This window comes from Osmerus eperlanus, chromosome 13 (assembly GCF_963692335.1).
Source record: "Osmerus eperlanus chromosome 13, fOsmEpe2.1, whole genome shotgun sequence".
NCBI lineage: Eukaryota > Metazoa > Chordata > Actinopteri > Osmeriformes > Osmeridae > Osmerus > Osmerus eperlanus.
In genome coordinates, this window is record NC_085030.1 from 11,919,721 (window position 1) to 11,939,002 (window position 19,282).

At 39.0% G+C, this 19,282-nt stretch overlaps 1 protein-coding gene across 1 annotated transcript in view; it reads left to right on the forward strand.

Annotated features, from left to right (window-relative positions):
- Nucleotides 1–19,282, forward strand: part of pcdh11 (protocadherin 11) — a 106,896-nt gene that overhangs the window by 61,416 nt on the left and 26,198 nt on the right. Inside the window, exons 5-6 of the mRNA XM_062476481.1 lie at nucleotides 2,350–2,385; nucleotides 7,827–8,025. Coding sequence (XP_062332465.1) covers nucleotides 2,350–2,385; nucleotides 7,827–8,025 — 235 coding nt within the window. The remainder of the gene's footprint in view (nucleotides 1–2,349; nucleotides 2,386–7,826; nucleotides 8,026–19,282) is intronic.

Genomic DNA, 19,282 nt, shown 5'->3' on the forward strand with positions numbered 1-19,282 from the left:
TATAATATTTTCCTGTGTTACATGTTTATTGTATTTGCATTTGTCTGACATACCTGATCGATGTCCAGCATGACTGTTTGCATTTTATTTATGATGATGAGTGAAAGTTAGAGGCACAATTCCATGCCCTCCTCAGTTGTATCTACATATTTATTCATTCAAAGCGAATAGCAGTCTTAAATTTGGAATAATTTGAGATACAAAGATGGAGCACAATGAGCCCTAGTGTTTTTAATCAATTATTTATCCAATATTTTAATGATCAGAAAGCTGGGAGTGATCAAAGGCTTAGTTTGAGCCCTACTGCCTCAGCTCGCCCCCTTCTGAAGACACCCTTCTGCTCTTTGATGTGGTTCACCAACAAATGCACTTATCTTCCCCATCTCTCTCACTGGCATGGCTGTTGGTGCTTTGAAACCATTGGTCTGAGAGGCATTCTGTATGTGGAGAGAAGAGGGTCAGTGACCCATCACTACAGAGATGGATCACACGTTTACGCTCCCTGGCAAATGTGCAAAATGCACACACACACACACTATTGGAATATAAGGGCATAGCATAGGTCACCTTTTGAAATACTTCCCTTCTGCTGTGGTCTTGCATTATCATAGATTTAATTGGTCTGTTGCTGAGGTCTATAACAAGAGCTATTTATGTCGTGAAATAATGAATAAAACATGTGTAATGTCGCAGGGAGGTTGCTGTCTGACAGCTGCCTCATTCCAACATGCCTAAAAACATCCGGTCAAGGAATGCAAATTAATGTATCTTTAAACAACTTTGACGTTGAATCCAAATTTTAAAATGCTTTGAAAAAGTTGCACATCAATCCAGTTATATCTCCGTTATAAGCATAATGTTTTCAATCTTGCTCTCACTAAGCCTTAAGCTTAATATGTTCAGGGTACATAAGTCATCTGCTAATGATACACATAATTTTTACAATACCCCTAACAAGTACTTGGTAGTTCAGAAAAGCAAGCTAATGATGGGTTTAGTTTAGCTTACTTGAACTTACTTGAACCCTTAACCTGACACCAGATGGTCCTCTCCTCCCAATGAGGCTCAACTCTACTATTTCCGTTGTGCATTTATCTTTTATAATGATGTAAAGTATGATGTTATTAAGTGAGATATAGTTGTGCCTTTTGTTTGAAGCCAGCTCACTTCAATAAACACACCAATAAAATATTTGATGAACATTTGATCTATAAATCTTTTTCGTGCCATCTCAACATCCTTGCATGGGAGGTAGTATGTACATTTGGCTGTACCCCAGGCACATACATTTATTTAGTTTTGTGTTTTTTTTAAGTTGTTTGTTTCACTGTGTACTGTACTAGCTGTATATGATTGAAATGACAATACAAGCCACTTACACTTGGTATAGTACTATATGACAGGGATTGTATGTTAGCACCTTTAATGAACTATGATTTTGTCCTATTGGACAAACAGTGCACCTGGTCTTTGCATCCCTAAGAATGATAGGAATGTTCCAGTATCCCTCAGCGATTTGTTTGATTTGAGTGTGATCGGCTGATTTGTAGACACAAACTAGCCGTGTTCTGTTCTTACTTCATCACAGAAAGTATTGCTGTGTCTTGCTATGCTTGTACCCATTGACAATGCCTCTAACAGTTAGATTTCAATGTACAGTAGTTACATTATTAGACACAGTACAACGACAACAAAATTGGTGATTAAAAATTAAATACTGTTATCTCTCTCTGAGCTATTATCTAGTCCCTGGGGAGAGGATGCTATTTTGCAGCCTTGCGGGCGGCTTTTGTTCCCAATTTAGAAGCCTTGTCACTGTTTATTGTTAATTTTTGATGCTTCATTTGATATTTTGTGGTCTATCTTCCTCAAACTCGAAGAAGACGTCTTTATGTAGAGTGTCAGACGTGGCTTGTGTTGTCACAATGTCAGGTTCACAGCCGCCTGTACGTTTCTTGTGTGGGAGTGTACGACTGCGTTTGTCGGCTGCTAACTCAGACCTGACATTTAATGTACAACCTCCTCTCATACAAGGTTGAAATCAATACGTGTTACTTCCACCCAAAACCTAAAACAAAAAACAGACTTTGTCCAACAACAAAACAAATTGATGCACTTTGAGATAAATGTTTGGCATTTGGCATGAGGCAATCTCTCAACATCCATCTTTAAATTGTATGGTATATCTACCCATAATTATATTTGAATATTTGAAGGAGCCATACACTTTCATTTCAAAGCTGATTTTCGATTCAGTATAGTGGCAGTGGACTAACAGTCATTGTGTTGCTCAAATCATCATGGAGAATGTACTGTCTGCAGTATTAACGTCCCCTTGTGTTCTTTCAGGAGACCTGTCAACTCGGCAAGATATCTTCTACAAATGTAAGTTCTGCCTTGCTGATTTATCTACCTTTACAATTTTTGGGGGCCATTTAGTCGCATGCTTGGACAAATGCCCAAAGAAGGAACCACTGCTTACGTTTTGTATTCTGTACGCTGTTTTGCATACAGCAACCCCAATTATAGTATATAGTAAAAAAATTAAATATATAAATTATTATTGTTTATTATCATTTGATGCTGGTATTTCATTAAGAAAGGGACATCCTTAGTTTTTCATTCATTCAATATTTTGCATAATAACACATATATGTATACATTTTTATCCAGTGAAATTGGGGATTTATTAGCGAGGGGGTTTAGCACTTTTGCAAGGCACTGTATTCATGTCACATTCTCATTGGGGGCTGAGCACCCCTAAAGGTCTGATCCTAGAATCGCCCCTGTATCTCATTATGACTGCAATGTCTTTGGGAGTGATGTACGTATACATTTCTAGGAGCTTCCTTGTTTATTGGGTCATATCAAGCCAATGAAAGGCAAAAGATAGTCTTGGAAGGCATTTCTATCTTAAGTCATTCTTCTTTTTTTATCAGTGTTACTTCCATGTTGGTAGCGGTTGACACACAACAAGGTTTCAGAGGGGACTTACATGTAGCATCTTCCACAGAGATCTGTAATTGGCTTCAAAGAATTGTCTCTGTCCTATAAATTTAGATCTTTCTCTTGAACCCTATTCTGTACTCTATCAAAGTAGACTATTATATGATAGTCTATTTCATCGATAGAAGTTGAAAAGATTTGTTCGTGGTTGTCCGTGATGTAGTTTTAATTTCAAGTTTTGTTGAGATGCATCGATGTGGAAAAAACCTTTCAACTACTCTCAGTTGTTCTATGTTTGATGACATTACTCAACCTGACTTGCCCCTGTGGCTCGAAAGGTTTCTTTCAACAGACAAGACCTACTAACAGTAACTGGATTTCTATTGCAACACATGCCCTTTGTGCCCCCTGCGATCCTTCATTCTCTTACAATGAAGCAATCTATTTTTTTCTGTCACTTTTCACATATTGTTCTTGACAAAATTCTGATATCTGAGAGTTCACTGGTTTTGGATCAATGTGGATCTTGTTAAGAGACGGTACTGTTGCAATTATGGTGCATCCACAGCCATTGAATTGCTCATGAAGTAAGGAAGTCAGGGATGCGATGTGCAGTACTTAAAAAGGACCTTCTTGTTTTGGGGCCTTAACTTGCAATGAAAAAATTATAATACTGCATACGACATATAGACTTTACATAGACTAAATACAAGTGCATAAATACCATGAAGGCATGTGACAGCTTGCTACAAGTGACACTCTTTTTAAGACCCATGACACAGCAGACATTAGGGATATAAATACTTTTGTCTAAATTGCTTTCCAAGGAGGGAGATGGCAAATCACCATTTGCACAGATTTCACCAGGTCTAGGTGTTTCTGCAAGGCTGATCTTTATCTCAAATGGCAGAGCAAATCTCCCCTTATCTACCCCTAAGTGGTCCCTGTTTATCACTCAGGGCGGAAGGATTGTCAGTTTGCTTTTCTTATGCCACTTGGCATTCTCTCCAATGTTAAGGCAGATATGTTTCTGTTGTTGTTGCAGGGATGTAAAACCATATAGCTAAAAACACGTAATGTGTGTGTAACTCACCCCTTTCACAAGGAAGAGAATAATCAGCATCCCTTCCCTTTAGCTCTCTGTAAATATAGAGGGGTTTTTAATCCTCCAACCCATGAATCTGGCCCCATCTGCACATTGTCTGTGTGGACACCAGAGAGGGGCTTTGGTTCAGGCTGGCCCGCTATAGAACTTGGCTTGTCTCCCCTCCCTCTGTTTTTATCTCTATGCACATACTTTTCAAGGCAGTGTTTTATCTGGTTTGACAGGCTTTGTTTGGTCTTGATATCTCTTACAACAGCTTGTCTTTGCTTTATGGATTTCTGATGTGTTCTTCCAATAAGTGACTGTGCCTAACACAACACTCACCTTGACTCATCTGCAAACTTGTTATTTGTAGCCTTGTGAACATTTTTCTGAAGAAAACAGATTTAAATGCAAGTGCTGAATGGAAATAAAAGGCGAAAATGTATTTACCTCACTTTTTTTGTCAGTTCTTAGCATGTAACCATCAATGTCACCATCCTGTTTTGTAGTTACTCAGTGTAGAATTTAGTTTTTTTTTGGTAAACATCTGACAAAAATAATAAAAAGTCCCACCCACACGATGATTAAATCGTAATTGTTGTGGACAGCTGTTTGTTCTAATAGATTCTGGCTGTCATTGTTGGTATAAGCCTCAGATAAATTATCAGCAAGTTGAAGAGTAAGTGAGTTCTGTGTGAAGCTGCCAAGGCACAATGAACATGCTACTTCCTTCATTGCTACTTAACTTTGCTTCTGCTCGTAACATAACTAATGTGAGAAATCACCTCAAAGGCTGTGTACAAGCAGATTATCGAACAATCTGCTGCTCTGATGAAAGGCGGACTGCTGTCTCCCTCCCATCTGATGCATCCTACTGAAAAATATGTATGAACAGTCCTAAAGCAAAGAGAACACTGTTACCTCATGAAATAGCTGTAAAGAAGTTGATGAATCGAATGCCGGGTTTTGACAACTTATTTACACGATGGGGGCTTCACAGAAAACCAGGTTTGCAGGCAGTTTGTAAGTTCCGAATTGTCTACTTTCAGTGGTATCTGGATACATAAACAGTCTGGTCAAGCAGACACACATAGACACACACACACTTACTAATTGTCTCTACCTTTTGGTTGTTTCACATCTCAAAGCCAGACATCTCTTAGTTCTGCTTTCAGGGTTCTAATTGTTAGGATTTAGCTAAGTCAATCGTCTGATAGTTCTTAAATTAACTGGTAAGCTGTTTGCAGATCTCAGATTTTGGCAGTATTCAGAGAAGGGCTGCCAAGATTTTTTTCAGACATTCTCTTTTTCAGCCTCAGTCTCCCTGCCTTATCAAAGAACAATAAGCTCTTTATCTGTATACCACAATGGTAGAGGAAAAAGTTTTAGTACAAAGCGAAGTAGACTCCCCTTGAGCATTAAGGAGCATGTGTTAATGATGTTTTTAATTCAGGACTTTCATATCGCATTTGTTGCTATAGAGATGAAGAAAATTGCTATCCTTGTGTGCACAAGCATTAGATCACATTAGTTCTAAAAAACATTTTTTTCTAATCAGTCTGCATAATAGGAGAAATAAAAAAGGACACAACAACAAAATAGAGGGCATATTATGCTTTAATACAATTCATTCTTCAAATTAATTCAATGTTAAAAGATCAATGTTTTGAAATAATTGAAGCTACAACATAAAAATGACTTCAAGTTTAAACCAGCAATAATACCTAAAAGAAAAATGTAATGAAATCATCATTCAGGAATGTACTAATACGAACAAATTATGAATGATGAACAGGTATGAGAATCTACGCGTGAGAAGAGGGTTATGGAAGTTGTAATGACTGAGTTGCTGTCCGCTTTACCCAAAACCATTCTGTGATGAATGACAAGAAATGTCACTTCATAAATCCCGCTATCAAAATTTGATTGCATCCAACTGCAAATGTGCTCTTCCCTTACGATACACTTTCAAAAACATCACAACAACTATAAATATGAAACGGTCAGAATAAATGGCCGATGGTCACAGACTCTTGTTAAATGTGAAACGCTGCCTTTTACTGTCGCTTTTTTGTAGTGCTACAGTACTAAATTGTGTGCTCGAGAAAGGTCACAATATGAACTTTTCGAAGTCCCCTGAGAAATCAAAGGCCTGTGCCTTTGAGTGGGAAAATCTACACATGCTTACAACCTTAAGACCTTCCTAATCAAAGTCTGTACCTCCACACCTCCTTAAGACCTTCCTAATCAAAGTCTGTACCTCCACACCTCCCTCCTTCCCCCTTGTGTCTAAATTGGGCGAGTAGTAAAAGTAGGACATGGTTCAACCTGGTTAAAAACAGATCCACTTATTACAAAATCACAGAGATTTAAGTTTCAATGAGGCCTTGTCAAACCTTTCTTTTCACTCAACACCATCATTCAATTAACTTAAAATAAGACATCTATAATGACATTTCTCATTGTTCAGAATCAGAATTCGGTTTATTCGTCATGTATGTTATACAAACATGGAATTTACTGGGGCAGGGAGGTGCAAAACACTAAACATATACAAATCTTAAATTAAGTAAAAGTACAAAAGTTTAACTATTTCTAAGAACTAAACAATCTAAGAATACAACAATTTAAATATAAAATAAAAAATATATAAAAATAAGAATAAGAAAGAGCAGCGTGAGTGGTCAACATAGTGCAATCGGATACTGAGGTAAGGTGGCTTGTGCATACTGTAATTGCCATTAGATGGACTTATAATAGTTAAATAAGTTAATGAATGTCAGTGGGAGTCCTTGGCTTTGTTGAAGAGGCCAGTAGCAGATGGAAAGAAACTGTTCTTATGGCGTGAGGTTTTGGTCCTGATGTTGAATCCGTAATGGTACTATATCAGTACAAAGTAAAAGGTATGGAATCTCAACACATTTTAATTTTGAGATGACGAGGACATGAACATGACAGAAGCTTCTTGTTAAACATGCAATAGCAACTTGTGGCTTTCAGGAATTTAGACGACCGTTCCATTGCCACACCCACCCCATCTCACCCTCTCCTAATCCATAAATCCCTCCACCCAGCCCATCAAATACTGCTAATGTAAGATAAAACAATCGCATTAAAGGTGGGCAGCTTCATGTGACAGTTGAAATGGTTAAATATTTGATGTGGGCTTTGTCAGATGCAGAAGTAGATGTCTACAGGGTGCTGTGTGAACTTTATTAAGAAGCCATTTATCTTTAACGCTGTGCCTGTTCTTACAAAACAAGTTCAATGGCTGACACAATGTTAAGGTGACCCTTGGACAGTTCTTGTATGAGCAAGCACTGATTCCTGTTTTTTTGCAAGCATGATCCTTTCCCACACCTGAAACATTGTAATTGTATGATGTTTTGTGGGACTGCTTTTGCTTTTGCTGGGTTCCCATCCTGACTGGTTACACTGACTCTGTGAGAGTCTCTTATCAATGACAACTGATTCTTTTCACGAGCATGCTTGAATGAAACTCAGCAAAACTTTGGCTGCTGATTCCATCTTTACTTACTTTAAATCCTTGACACCATCTAAGATGACTGACACTCTATCTCACTTGATGGCACCCATATGTATCATGCATGGCTGGTGTGACTACAGTGCTTCCTACCCATATTCGTAAAAAAAATCTGTTTTGATGATATGAGGTATTTTGAATAATCCGCTCATCTCCCAGCATACCACCCCGTTTTCAATTATGAACTTTCTCACTCTGTCTCAGCTTAGAACCCATCATAATCACCCGCCCGTTATTGTGGTGTTTCAGACCCAGCGCCGCGTGACCTTTCACCTTCCAGATGGCTCCCAAGAGAGCTGTAGTGACAGCGGCCTGGGGGACCAAGAGCCCAGCAGCACTGCCAGCACCACTCAGCCTCTGCCCCTCAGCTTCGCCCAGGAGGAGTACTACGAACAGACCTCACCCAACAGCCGTACTGAGGGAGATGGCAACTCTGACCCAGAATCCAGTGAGTACCAAACTGTAAAATGAACGAAATGAAAACAAATATTAGAAAGTCACAAGCACAATAAAGATAACTGCTAAGTGAGAATTATACATTGTGTAGCCCGGCAACGCTGGTTGCATCATCTTGCGTAAGGTGATTTGGCGGGTTATGTACGACCTTGCAATAAAAAGGCCCTGTAAGTGAGAAGGAACAGTCGCCAGTCTGCCGAAGCCGACTTGATTCTGAGGGGCCACCCCCTCCACCTCGCGTCACATAATCATACAGGGATGGTGAAACTGATGAGAACAGACCTGCACTCCCTCTGTGCCCTCCACAGCAATGATGTGGATGAATTACCATTGCTGTGGCTGTGGCTGTCACAGGCCACACAATTTCTCGTCCGCCCCCCCCCCCCCCCCCCTTCCCCATTCCAAAGACAAGAGCATTGCTGGATATAGATATTTTTGCATACACGTACATATACACTTTGTGTCACGGTCATGAGTGAGACAACTTTCATCTGCCTCACATCTGCCCTCTACATTTGCTCAGTCAGAGGCTGCCTGGGATGTCACAGTGTGTTTGTGCACGTCTGTGTGTGCATGTGACAGGCAAGGCATTCATTACAGATAACAGAAGATGGGTGACTCTGACAATGACAATTCACCTCGCATTATATACTGCACTTTTCCACAAGGCCATATTGATTGGAGATTTACTGTTGTAAATAAGCAGAAGCTGTAAAGCCAGCCAGAGGTCCACCGTGCAGATAATGATAATATTATTTTTTCCTGAATTCCTGAATGCAAAAGATGCATTAAACCCTTTTCTGCTTTCTAATTAAAAGTAAAATGGTGGTAAAATGGTGGCATGATGATGTCAATGAATCATTTTTGGGATTCGGTCACATGCAAACATAATTTCTCATAATCTGATTAATATTCATTAATGTACCGTAAACATCTCCTAGTCCATAAACCGGGCTATTACAAATGTTCCGTCTTGACAATGAGACAATGGGTTCAAAAACTATTTTCGACAAAGTTCGACTTTGAATTCTATGTTAATGTATCTCTTAATATATATGTGTAATCCCTACAACACTGATACCACATGGCATAGACTAAAGGCTTGTGTGTAGGCTAATAGAACAAGAAAGGGTATGTGACAAGTCATTTGATCATAAAGCTCCCAATAATTCTCTGTAATAGAACCTTATCACACCAAATGTGATTAATGGCAGCATAATTCTCCCTGTTGTTAAAGGAAGTAGATAAGGCATACTCCTAACATAAATTAAAATAAGATTTATTTTATTTTGCAATATTTAGGTATATTAGTTAAACACTTACAATGACATTTGATTTTCAAAACAGGATTTAATTGTAAAATTAGTAACTTTTTTAAATAAAGAGGATCCTGTCTTCACTACATCGTAAAACCAGTTTAAGGCTGGTTTAACTTGTATGCTTCTGTCAACATGGGAGTCAACTGGTGACTTATTTGGCCCCAGTTTCTTCTCCCAAAAGTTCTTAGATAAACCTTGACACTGTTGTGCCCAGTTTAAAGGGAGAGATGGATCCCCTGTCTGTTGACAGCCTAAGAGATGAGTGCATTGGTGGCATAGGGGGCCCACAGATGGATTAGATATGGTTTTATCAATGAGCAGAAGCCTGCTATGGCTGTGGTAATCTCTTATCTTTCCGTCTCAATTTGTAAAGAAGTGAGAACAAGGGAAAGAGGAACAGGGGAAGGGGAGAATGTGAGATGTGAAGAGAAAGGGGAGGCGTACGGATGGCTAGAGTAGGTGTGTGGGTGAGACAGAGCCAGGGAACAGAACCACAGTTTCTTAAGGCTTTGCGTTTCAAAAGGTGGTGTGGCAAGGTCTTGAATGTCAACTTGCACTGAGTACGCCTAACTCTCTATGAAAAGGAACGGGATGTGGCCTTCTTATGACAATGAATTTCTCTTTAAAACTACATCTTTATTAGACCACCCGCTCTTGAAATAAAGTTCATTTGACATTTATGTTTCTATTATTTATGAGGTAGGAGGCAATTCATTTTATGGCCTCTTTTGCTTTCCCTCCCCAGGCTTACTTTATCAGACTGTCAGCACTCTTATGCTGTTGCCTTTCAGCAACACATTGCCTCCCAGTTTTTTATATTTCTTTCTCTGTCTTGACAGAGAAACAAACAGAGAAAATCAAAGAAAAGCAATATATTAATATAATTAACATGTCGGTATTAGCTCCAAACAGCTATCTACCTGTCCCATTGGGTAGGTTACTTAAAATGCAGGGGGATGTAAAATGTTTTTGCTATGGAAGCATGAGGTAACCAATGGTTGCAAACTATTTTTACTATTGCTATGGTAATAGTAATCTTGTACAATCACAAGTTTGCTTTAATTTAGACTATGGGAATCATTAGTTTGAGGGACAAATAAGAATTGATTGAACAAGGATGTGGCAAAGTGTGGATCTTTACTTATGTCAATGGCTACAGACATTGTTTGTTTCAGTGTAATGATAATTGTTGGCATTTCTCTGAGTGATATGCCAATAGCAGATTAATCTCTTAGGGGACCAGAAAATAGATCAACAAAATCATAAACATTGTGTTGTTTATTTTTTATGGGTTTAGTCAATAATGACATCAAGAAGTATAAGGTTTTTGGTAGAGGTTGGCTTTTACGTCATTCCATGGTAAACCCTGTCAAGCTAAGAGCAGTAAAGTATGTCATGGTTTAATCCATTGCAGTAAATCCAACAAATTGGGCTCTGGACGACTTCTAATATTCTTACCTTTGGCCCATACTGTTGTAAATCAAAATATTCTGAAATTATTTGCTTTCACCAGCTCAAATCAGGTCACACAAATGTTGGTGGTCACAGTTTGTTAGTGTGTCAGTGTTTTAGACATGCACATGGTTTATATAAATACAAATATCTAAATCTGTGACATATGGCTTTTAAATGACCAGCTAATGCCTTGTCGTTCCAAGATCGAAATCCTCTATTGAAATAAGCCAATCCTTATTATACACAGTAACTATAACAAGATGACCATTTTCTACATACATAGGACAACATATTAGAGATGAAAGGGTTTCTGAGTTCACACTTAGTAAGTTTGGCGTTATAAACTATTTATTTTTGTTAGGAAAAGAGCCATAAAGATTTTGCTATATTTTTTTATCTGGGTCAAAATAGTATTTATTTTCCTTACAAAACACTACTGTTGTAGCTTGGCAAGACAATAAATATTGTTTTCCTCAATTCAGATTAGATTTCTGGTAAAGACAGTATTCCTCTGTTTGGATTCTGTAATGGATTTGATGGGCTCTACTTCATAAAGAGTTTTTTGGCTTTTTGGGGGCATTTTAGGCCATTTGTTTGGAGACTTTAATGCCATACAGTGACAACATTGTGATTCATATGAGTCCAATCTCCATTTCACTTTGAGAGCATTCATTACGTTATGCAATTATAAGTAATGAATGTGGATCTTAATTACATTCATTTGTGCAAATTTCAAATCCCCATTGAATTTCTCTGTGGAAACATTGTGACACTGACCAATGGCAAATCATTTGCAATGTGACTAAATCCATTCAGCCCACTTCAATTAAACATAATTAGTGTTACAATGTCATCGACGACCAGGGAGAAAGTCTAAGCTGACGTGAATGTAGAAAGAGGTTCCCTGTTCATAGTTTAATAAAGTCCTACATTATCTGGGGTCTGGCTAGACACAGGTTTGTCACTGTGTAGGCTTGAACTAGAGTAGCCTGTTAATTTATTGAAGGGTAGGCTGGATAGACTGTACGTTGTATAGCCTTGTACAGTGAGAGTATTTGAATGTACTCAGGCCCAAATAAAAGCTTGCCATAGAACTGCATGTCCTGACTTCAGTAAATATTGAAGACAGGTTGATGTCTTCAAATAGAAATGCAAATGGAAACACAGTATTGAGCCGTACTCCATCGTTGAGTGCAACGTTTCATCATGTGCAATGCTCTGTCTCACAACTATTTTCCTTCAGATCATTAGGATTGCGTTCACAGTAGTATTTTCTCAACAAAATAAATAAATAATAGAGCCTCGTGCCTGAAGCTCCCAGTACTTTTTACAGATGCCCCACTGGGCTTGCAAAGGAGCTAAATGAAGCAACAGTGAGTATTAACCTACATAGATTATGTGTATCCTTTTAAGATGATTTAAGATTTTTTTACCATTCTGTTCTTTGATGGGTAAGGGTCTGAGATTGAGGGCCTGAGTCAGGGTAGGGATTTAAAATGGACTCCTCTGTAGCCTTCCCAGCCAGTGGGATTTGACGGAAGTGCTCAGTTCTCAGAGGTGATATTGAGGGGAACCTGTGTTTCATCTGGTTCAAATGCCACACCAGTTGTCTCTTAGAGAGACAAGCTATTGATCTGGAGTGAGTCAACTCAAATCGTTGAAATCTCTCCCTCCTCTGCTTCAAGAGGCTGGAAAGTGTTACTTTAGAAACCTCTTTTTCCACAGTATTAGGTTGTCTTACGTTGAGCTTCCAAAAGCTGATACTGTGTATTATGTCGCCATGATATAGATCGTATCAGGATTTGCTAAAGCTTTGTACTATGCAGTTTTGGCTTAGAATTACTATATGGCTTTGACTTTTACTATACATGACTGATGAAACATTATCATTTCAGTGGATTTTTAAACCGCAACTGTAGTACAAGTAATGCAAGCATCAATCTCATACAATTTTTATAACTTTGGTATTAAGCCCAAAATGGCAAAACTATGGCATAGTAACATGAGACGTAACATTTAACATACAACATAAAATTCAAAACACCTTTCAAAATGAGGCACACAGAAGTTTTTTATTCCCCAGATTTGCTTTTTGATTAACTTTTATAAAAGGGGATTAAAAATGACTTAATGAGAAACTGATACCTTTCTATGATAACGCATCCATCACTACATTAAATCCACCATTTATTGATAGTGTCCTGAAGGATGTTTTATTTATTTAAATATATATGGAGTTGCCTGGAAGTCATTGTTTGGACTGAGACAAGGGAACTAGCTACTTGCTGGAGTAGATGGTCTCCAGCCACCGTAGCTGCTTGTTCAAATTTGTGCCACCATCCTGTAAATAGAGTAGGCTTTCAAAGAACTGTACAATTAAAATACCCATTCTCTACTTGTTAACATGTTCAGTAAGTCTCATGTCTGGGTTGGAAATGGATCAATAGCTGCCAAGTTTGATTGTGTCTCCGGACAATGTATTCTGAACCGAGCCGTAGCTAGTCTTCAAACCATTCATTGTGTTCCATTTCACTGACTCCATGATTCCTAAAATGGAATAAAGCTAGCCCTGCATATTAAACCTGTGAAATGTGCCTTTGCAGGGATGTGTGTAGGTGTTTGTGGGTATGAGCATTTGTGTGTGTGTGTGTATGTGTACAGTGTGCGTGCACTGCGTGGGTTAGAGTAGAAAGAAAGTGAGACAGAAAGAAAAGACTCATCCAAGAGTTGTCATCTGAAAAAAGGCAAAGTTCAGGTTCCTTTCATCAAAACTATGTCGTTTTTACTTTAATGATGTACAACTGTAAAATTATCTCTATACTTGGCCTCCCATATTACTTTTACTCATCCAATTCCACAAAGATAAAGACTCAATATTCATACATTTGCTTTGGTGATGTCTTTGTTATCCAGGCAGGTTAACATTTAAAAAATCTCCTCTGAGACCAAGACCTTTTCCCCTCTTCTGTCAGCTTCCAGAGAGCTTCCATTCAATGTGTTCCACTGTATACAGTATGGAGAAGGACTTTCACGTCTTTCAGATGCAGGGGGAAACATGGGAAGCCATAAAAAATATATAAAGTCATGTTTTATTCAAAACCATTTGTTATAGATAGTTTTTACAAAAATCCTTCTCCCTTTCATGTTGGGCTTTAGCTATGCTTGGACAGCAGAGGAGTTGGACCCAGAGATGAACCCTACACTAGGAACAGCATTAGGAGCATATTGATCTATTACAAGATTAAGAAATGAAATTCATTTGTGGTACCTGGCCCGATGCTCCAGTCCCATTCACATGGAATTGAATTCTACATTGACCTTTTCTTGGTGTTAATAGCAGGCAAATGATAATAACACCAGCCTCTGCATTTGAATAATAGATATTTCTGACAATTGGTTTTAAAGTGTCAAGTCCCAAGGTAGTTAATTTAGCTGTTGCTGTGATGCTAGTTTGGGGGGTTTGTAGTATTCATGTTAAGTTTTAGATAGAAAGCAAAAGTGTGATATTTCTCTATAATGTGTGTGGGGAAAGACCTTGGGAACAGAATGAATAACGTTTCAACAAAGTTATTAGCTTCAGTTCATGAACTTCTGTTGCTGAACCCTATGTTTCTTTCCTTTGTTAACGTCTGCATTCAGCAGGAAGCAAGTCAGGGTAGTGCCCTCTGTCTCCCTCTTGAAGTACTGTATATAGCAGAATAAATAGATAATAATGCACAGCATTGTCCCTTTCTCATTTTTCACATACAGACAGTATCAAGGATAAAGATGGTCTCTGCTCAGAGGGACTTATTGACCAAAACAATGGAGCATCAATATGTCTCCTGAAGGCTGAACAGACTCAGCTTCAGAAGGGTTGTATTTTCAGGGATTCTTTCAGACGTGATTCTATTGACTTGCACTGCCCCTGCATCTTGTGAAAGCTTGGCTTTTTAATGTGGCTAATGCCATTTTACAGCCTTCAGTGACCGCAGATATTTTGCAAATGGTAAGATAAAATGTGTCTTAATGGATCATTACTACTGGTTGTGTGTAAATATGTCACACATACTGTTATATTTGGCTTTTAGATGTCTTCTAGCTTATTTTCATAGCAAAATGCTGTATTTATTGAGGGGGAAAAAATTGCAGTTTATATTAATTTTGTTCTACATCTCGGTGGAACTACAATCTAATGTGAGTATAATGACAGACAGCTACAACATAACACCATCTGTCTAAATTAGCATATTTCACTGATGTTCTGTCATAAGCAAGACATCTAAGAGCCTTTCACAAAGATTTTCTAAAACAGATACAACTCATATTTTCCAGACTAGAAAAAAAAACACCTGCCACAGTCAGTTTTGCTTGGATTTTTAAGTGAACTTGACAGAATGTTGCGCTCCAGTCATGTTTAAAATACTGTCACCTACTGTAGCTTTCAAACTGGTTTAATCCAGATATTTCAATGCAGATGTATGAGGCTGGATTACTCTACATGGGTACCTTATCCTTCTTTGATCAATGCATGCTGCAACTCCCTGATAAATTGGTATTCTCAGACAAATGGATCCCTTCGGAGACCACTCAAGGACCAGTAACACTGATAAATTGAGGAAGTACATGGGGATAACCCAAGTTGTGCGAGCGAAAGCAAAAAAGGCTTTCAGCTGGGACATACTGAAGGGTTGGATTTGAGGGGGGCCCTGCAGGAAATGTTTAGCCTAACAGGAAATGACAGGGAGTTTTTGAGGGGGACGACACTAGACACACAAACCTGGCGGTTCCACATGCTTCCTCATCAATGAACTAAAGCATTCATGCCGTTTGTCATGGTCAAGTTTGCAGGCTACTTTAGCGTTTTTGCCTCTGTGTGGCATCTGTGGGACCTCGAGGCATTGCAGCGCAAGCGAGGTCAGTCATATGCCTGCCGCTCCGCGCGTGTGGCAGGAAACCTGGTTCTTGAGCCGTGCCAGAAACCCGAGCGTGCAAGAAGGCAGGCGAGCCGTCCGACAGGAACTCTGTGTCCCTTTTTTTCCCCCTTTTCCCTAGACACCTGCTTGATTGCATTGAATTGTCCTGATTTCATTCATCTTGGACTCCCAGTGGATTTAGGTGTCAAACATCTGTCAGACAGTGTGCCCCCGGTGCTACACACGGATCCAGCAAACACACATTAAGGGAAAATCACAGCTGAATCGATCGTGAATGAGAAAAATCACTAGAGGAGACATGTATTGGGTTTTCATTTTTGTGTTTGGGAGACAACATCGGTTTCTCTGAATCTACATAATATGTTATCTTTATTGAGAATTGGGGGTGGGGTGTTTCCTTGACCTTGGGTTAGGTTGGTAATTGGTGCTGATATCTAGGCATCTTTAAAGCTCTTTGGGACACTGCTTGTAAAAAGTACAGTTTGATTTGATTATTTTATGTGATTGTGCTTAATTGTTGGAAAGAAAATTATGGTTATTAAAGTTTGCACAAGTATATTGTTTTAGTAATGCAAAATAACCAGAGCAACAGAGAGAAATGGAGGTAGAGACAGACAGACATGAAAGTGTTCAACAGAAAGAAAAAAAAACATGTCAAGAAAACTGTCAAATTAACATTTATAGACTGTACAAGATACAGAAAGACTATCTTTGTCACACAACTCAAACCTAAAGTTCCAGTTATACGTTTTGCTACAGTTGCAGAAAAGAGCCACAGAACAGAGAGAGCATTTCCTGAACTCAGATACAGTATCTCTTCAAGATACCACAGGAACATTCAAATGCACCCCAAATCCGCCTTGCATGTTAGTATCAGTGTACTATAGAGTGAGCACCCCCCCCCCCCCCCCCGCGAAAGATAGCCTTGCCTACTACAGCTTTGTTATGATAGAATAGGAACCTCAGTGTGCCCTTGATGCTGCAGCTGGCTTAACTCTGCTGTCACCAGGGGGAGGCAGATGTTGTCTTGCGGCGTGTCCCGGTCTTCTCGACGGCTGTTGCTGTGTGTCACTGAGCTTACAGGTGCACGGGGCCACTAAGCTGGTTCTCACCCGCCAAAGGCCAGAGCCGGGGGTGTTGAAAGGAAGAGATATGCTCATTTAGATCCAGTGAGGTATGATAATTGATGATCAGCCCGGCTGCCAAGGCTTGAAATTACTGGGCTGTAAAATAATAGGCCTTTTTTCTAATGCAACACATTCTGCTGTGGTACTGTACTTGTGGTGATTCAGCCATATTCTGAAGTGACGTACCAATCTACTGAATGTTAAATGCTGGGTATTTAGAGGTCCTCAAATGACGAATATGGACTTAGCTTATTCACTTTACAGAATTGCATTGATGGTTGTATGTGGGGTTTAAGAAAAGGTGTTATTCTCTGAGGGGGAAAAAAATGAATAATCTGAAGTACATAAAATATATTTTGAGGATAGATACAACATTCAATTGCCATGTACATGACTTACAGTATGTATAATAGATGTGCTAGTGCAAAGGTCTGTTGATCTGTAACCCATCTACACTCCACTACACAACCACCACACTCCCTCAAACCCCCTCTGCCTGCCTGCAGGAGCTTGATTTGCATTATAATAGAGAAAAAAGCTCTGTTGATGACACAGGCAGACACACCTTGATCTGTATTCGCCAGCAGTTGAATATGCCTCCCACGTCCAATGTCAATACAGCTTCAGTTAATAACACAATGTGCTGTAGCACCCTGCATTGCTACTGAAAGCCTAGGTTTTCTGTCAACCCATAGATCAACTTTATCGTTTTAATCTCAATGTCAGAACCAATGTAGCTGGTTTCCAGTAGGAATGGTTCATATTCTGCATTACAGCTTGCAAATAATGAATCCTTTAAAATAATCAACATGCAAGTAGTTATTAAAGTATTTAAAAACACTGAAAAATCGATAAAGTGTCATTGTTCCATCATAATATAAACCATTATATCAGACATTGCTGATGTTGTGCTGTGCTGGATCAGGAGCTATGCAAGATTGGGAGCTCTATTCATTGTTTGTTGTCACAGTTAAGATTCAGTTTTAACCATACTATTTAGGAATATTGATTTTCTGTTCCCCAGAGATTGAATTGAATAAGGCTGTTCTTTTTCCTCCCATCAAGAGCAATTATCAGACAATAAAAGTTGGATGCCTTTGAAAGGACTGTTTGGTCTCAAATTGTGTGAATGGTGGAAAGGCTGGCAGTGGTCCGCCTCATTGTTTTGTTTTCTATTAGGCCACATTATCATTCCACCCTCAGAGATCTGCATCTCAGGCCTATATTCTGATTGGTGCCCCTACACACATCTGTTTGTGTTTGCTTTAGGGGTGCTTTTATATTCCACAACGGAGGCATCCTTTCCCGTCGTGCATGTCATGGAGTTTCATTGATTGCGCTACGCAGGAGGCTGCACGCTGTTTGACATCTTATCTGTTCTGTCTTCATGTGGTACATATTCCGAGGAGGTTGAAACAGTGTGTTGGGAGTTTCAAACAATTCTAGAGCATGCTTGTTTCCTTGAAGCAGGTTTGGTGACGAATATTAAATTAATTCTTCAATTTGCTTTCTAGTCCAAGGTTAGGTCATCTGAAAACGGCCTTGAATTGTCATTTCTTAGTTCTTTTTTGGGGGGGCGTATATTCTTAATTTTTCACTATGATTAAAATGAATATGGCTGACAAGAAATGCTCATAGTTTTACCACACCAAAGTGAATCCCATCTGTTTTACCTTTAGAGCATCTGCCATTGCTTGCAGGGCCGTCCACCTCGTGAGTCACAGGGACTTAGGGACATCTGTCCCAACAGATAGAAAGTCGGGACGGGCCATCGCCATCCTTTCTGTCAACGCTCCACTGAACTCTGTGTTATGTTCGCTGTAATTCGCTTTGCCGTATCCTGGAATATTGCAGAGTCCTCAGACAGACAAAGTCCTGTGGTTATAATTCCTCCCATTTTTCTGGCTTTCTGCAAGCAGATAACTTGATAAGCCTCTGCTCTAATGATAATGCTGCATCCTGAGAAATGTGTGTAATATGACAGTGGATGGGAGATTTCCCTAACAATATCTGAAGAGGAGTTTGACTATTAGGTTGATTTTTATTTTTTCAGAGAGAATACAATTTTTCCAAGGGAAAGTGCTTTGTTGCCATCCAGGTTATTGCATGTTGTATTATAAAATGTTTGTAGAAAACTATGTCAGAAGTAATTGATTTCAATTTCACCCAAATATATTTGATTGCATCATTTCACAGACAGGCATTGTGAAACATTGTGTCTGAAGTTTCTTCTTAATAGCAAGTTAATGTACTGGAAGTCTTAAATTCCCTGTTTGTAACCTTTAGTAGAATATCTGAAGACAACGTATTGGGTTTGCATATGTTTAAATGTTCTCCTCCAGTACTCTGTTTCCACAAAGGTTTGCCTTGTCTCTTTCCTCAGCATTGCAAAACCCTCTTAAATAGTGAATAGAAGAATCAGAATAATGTTG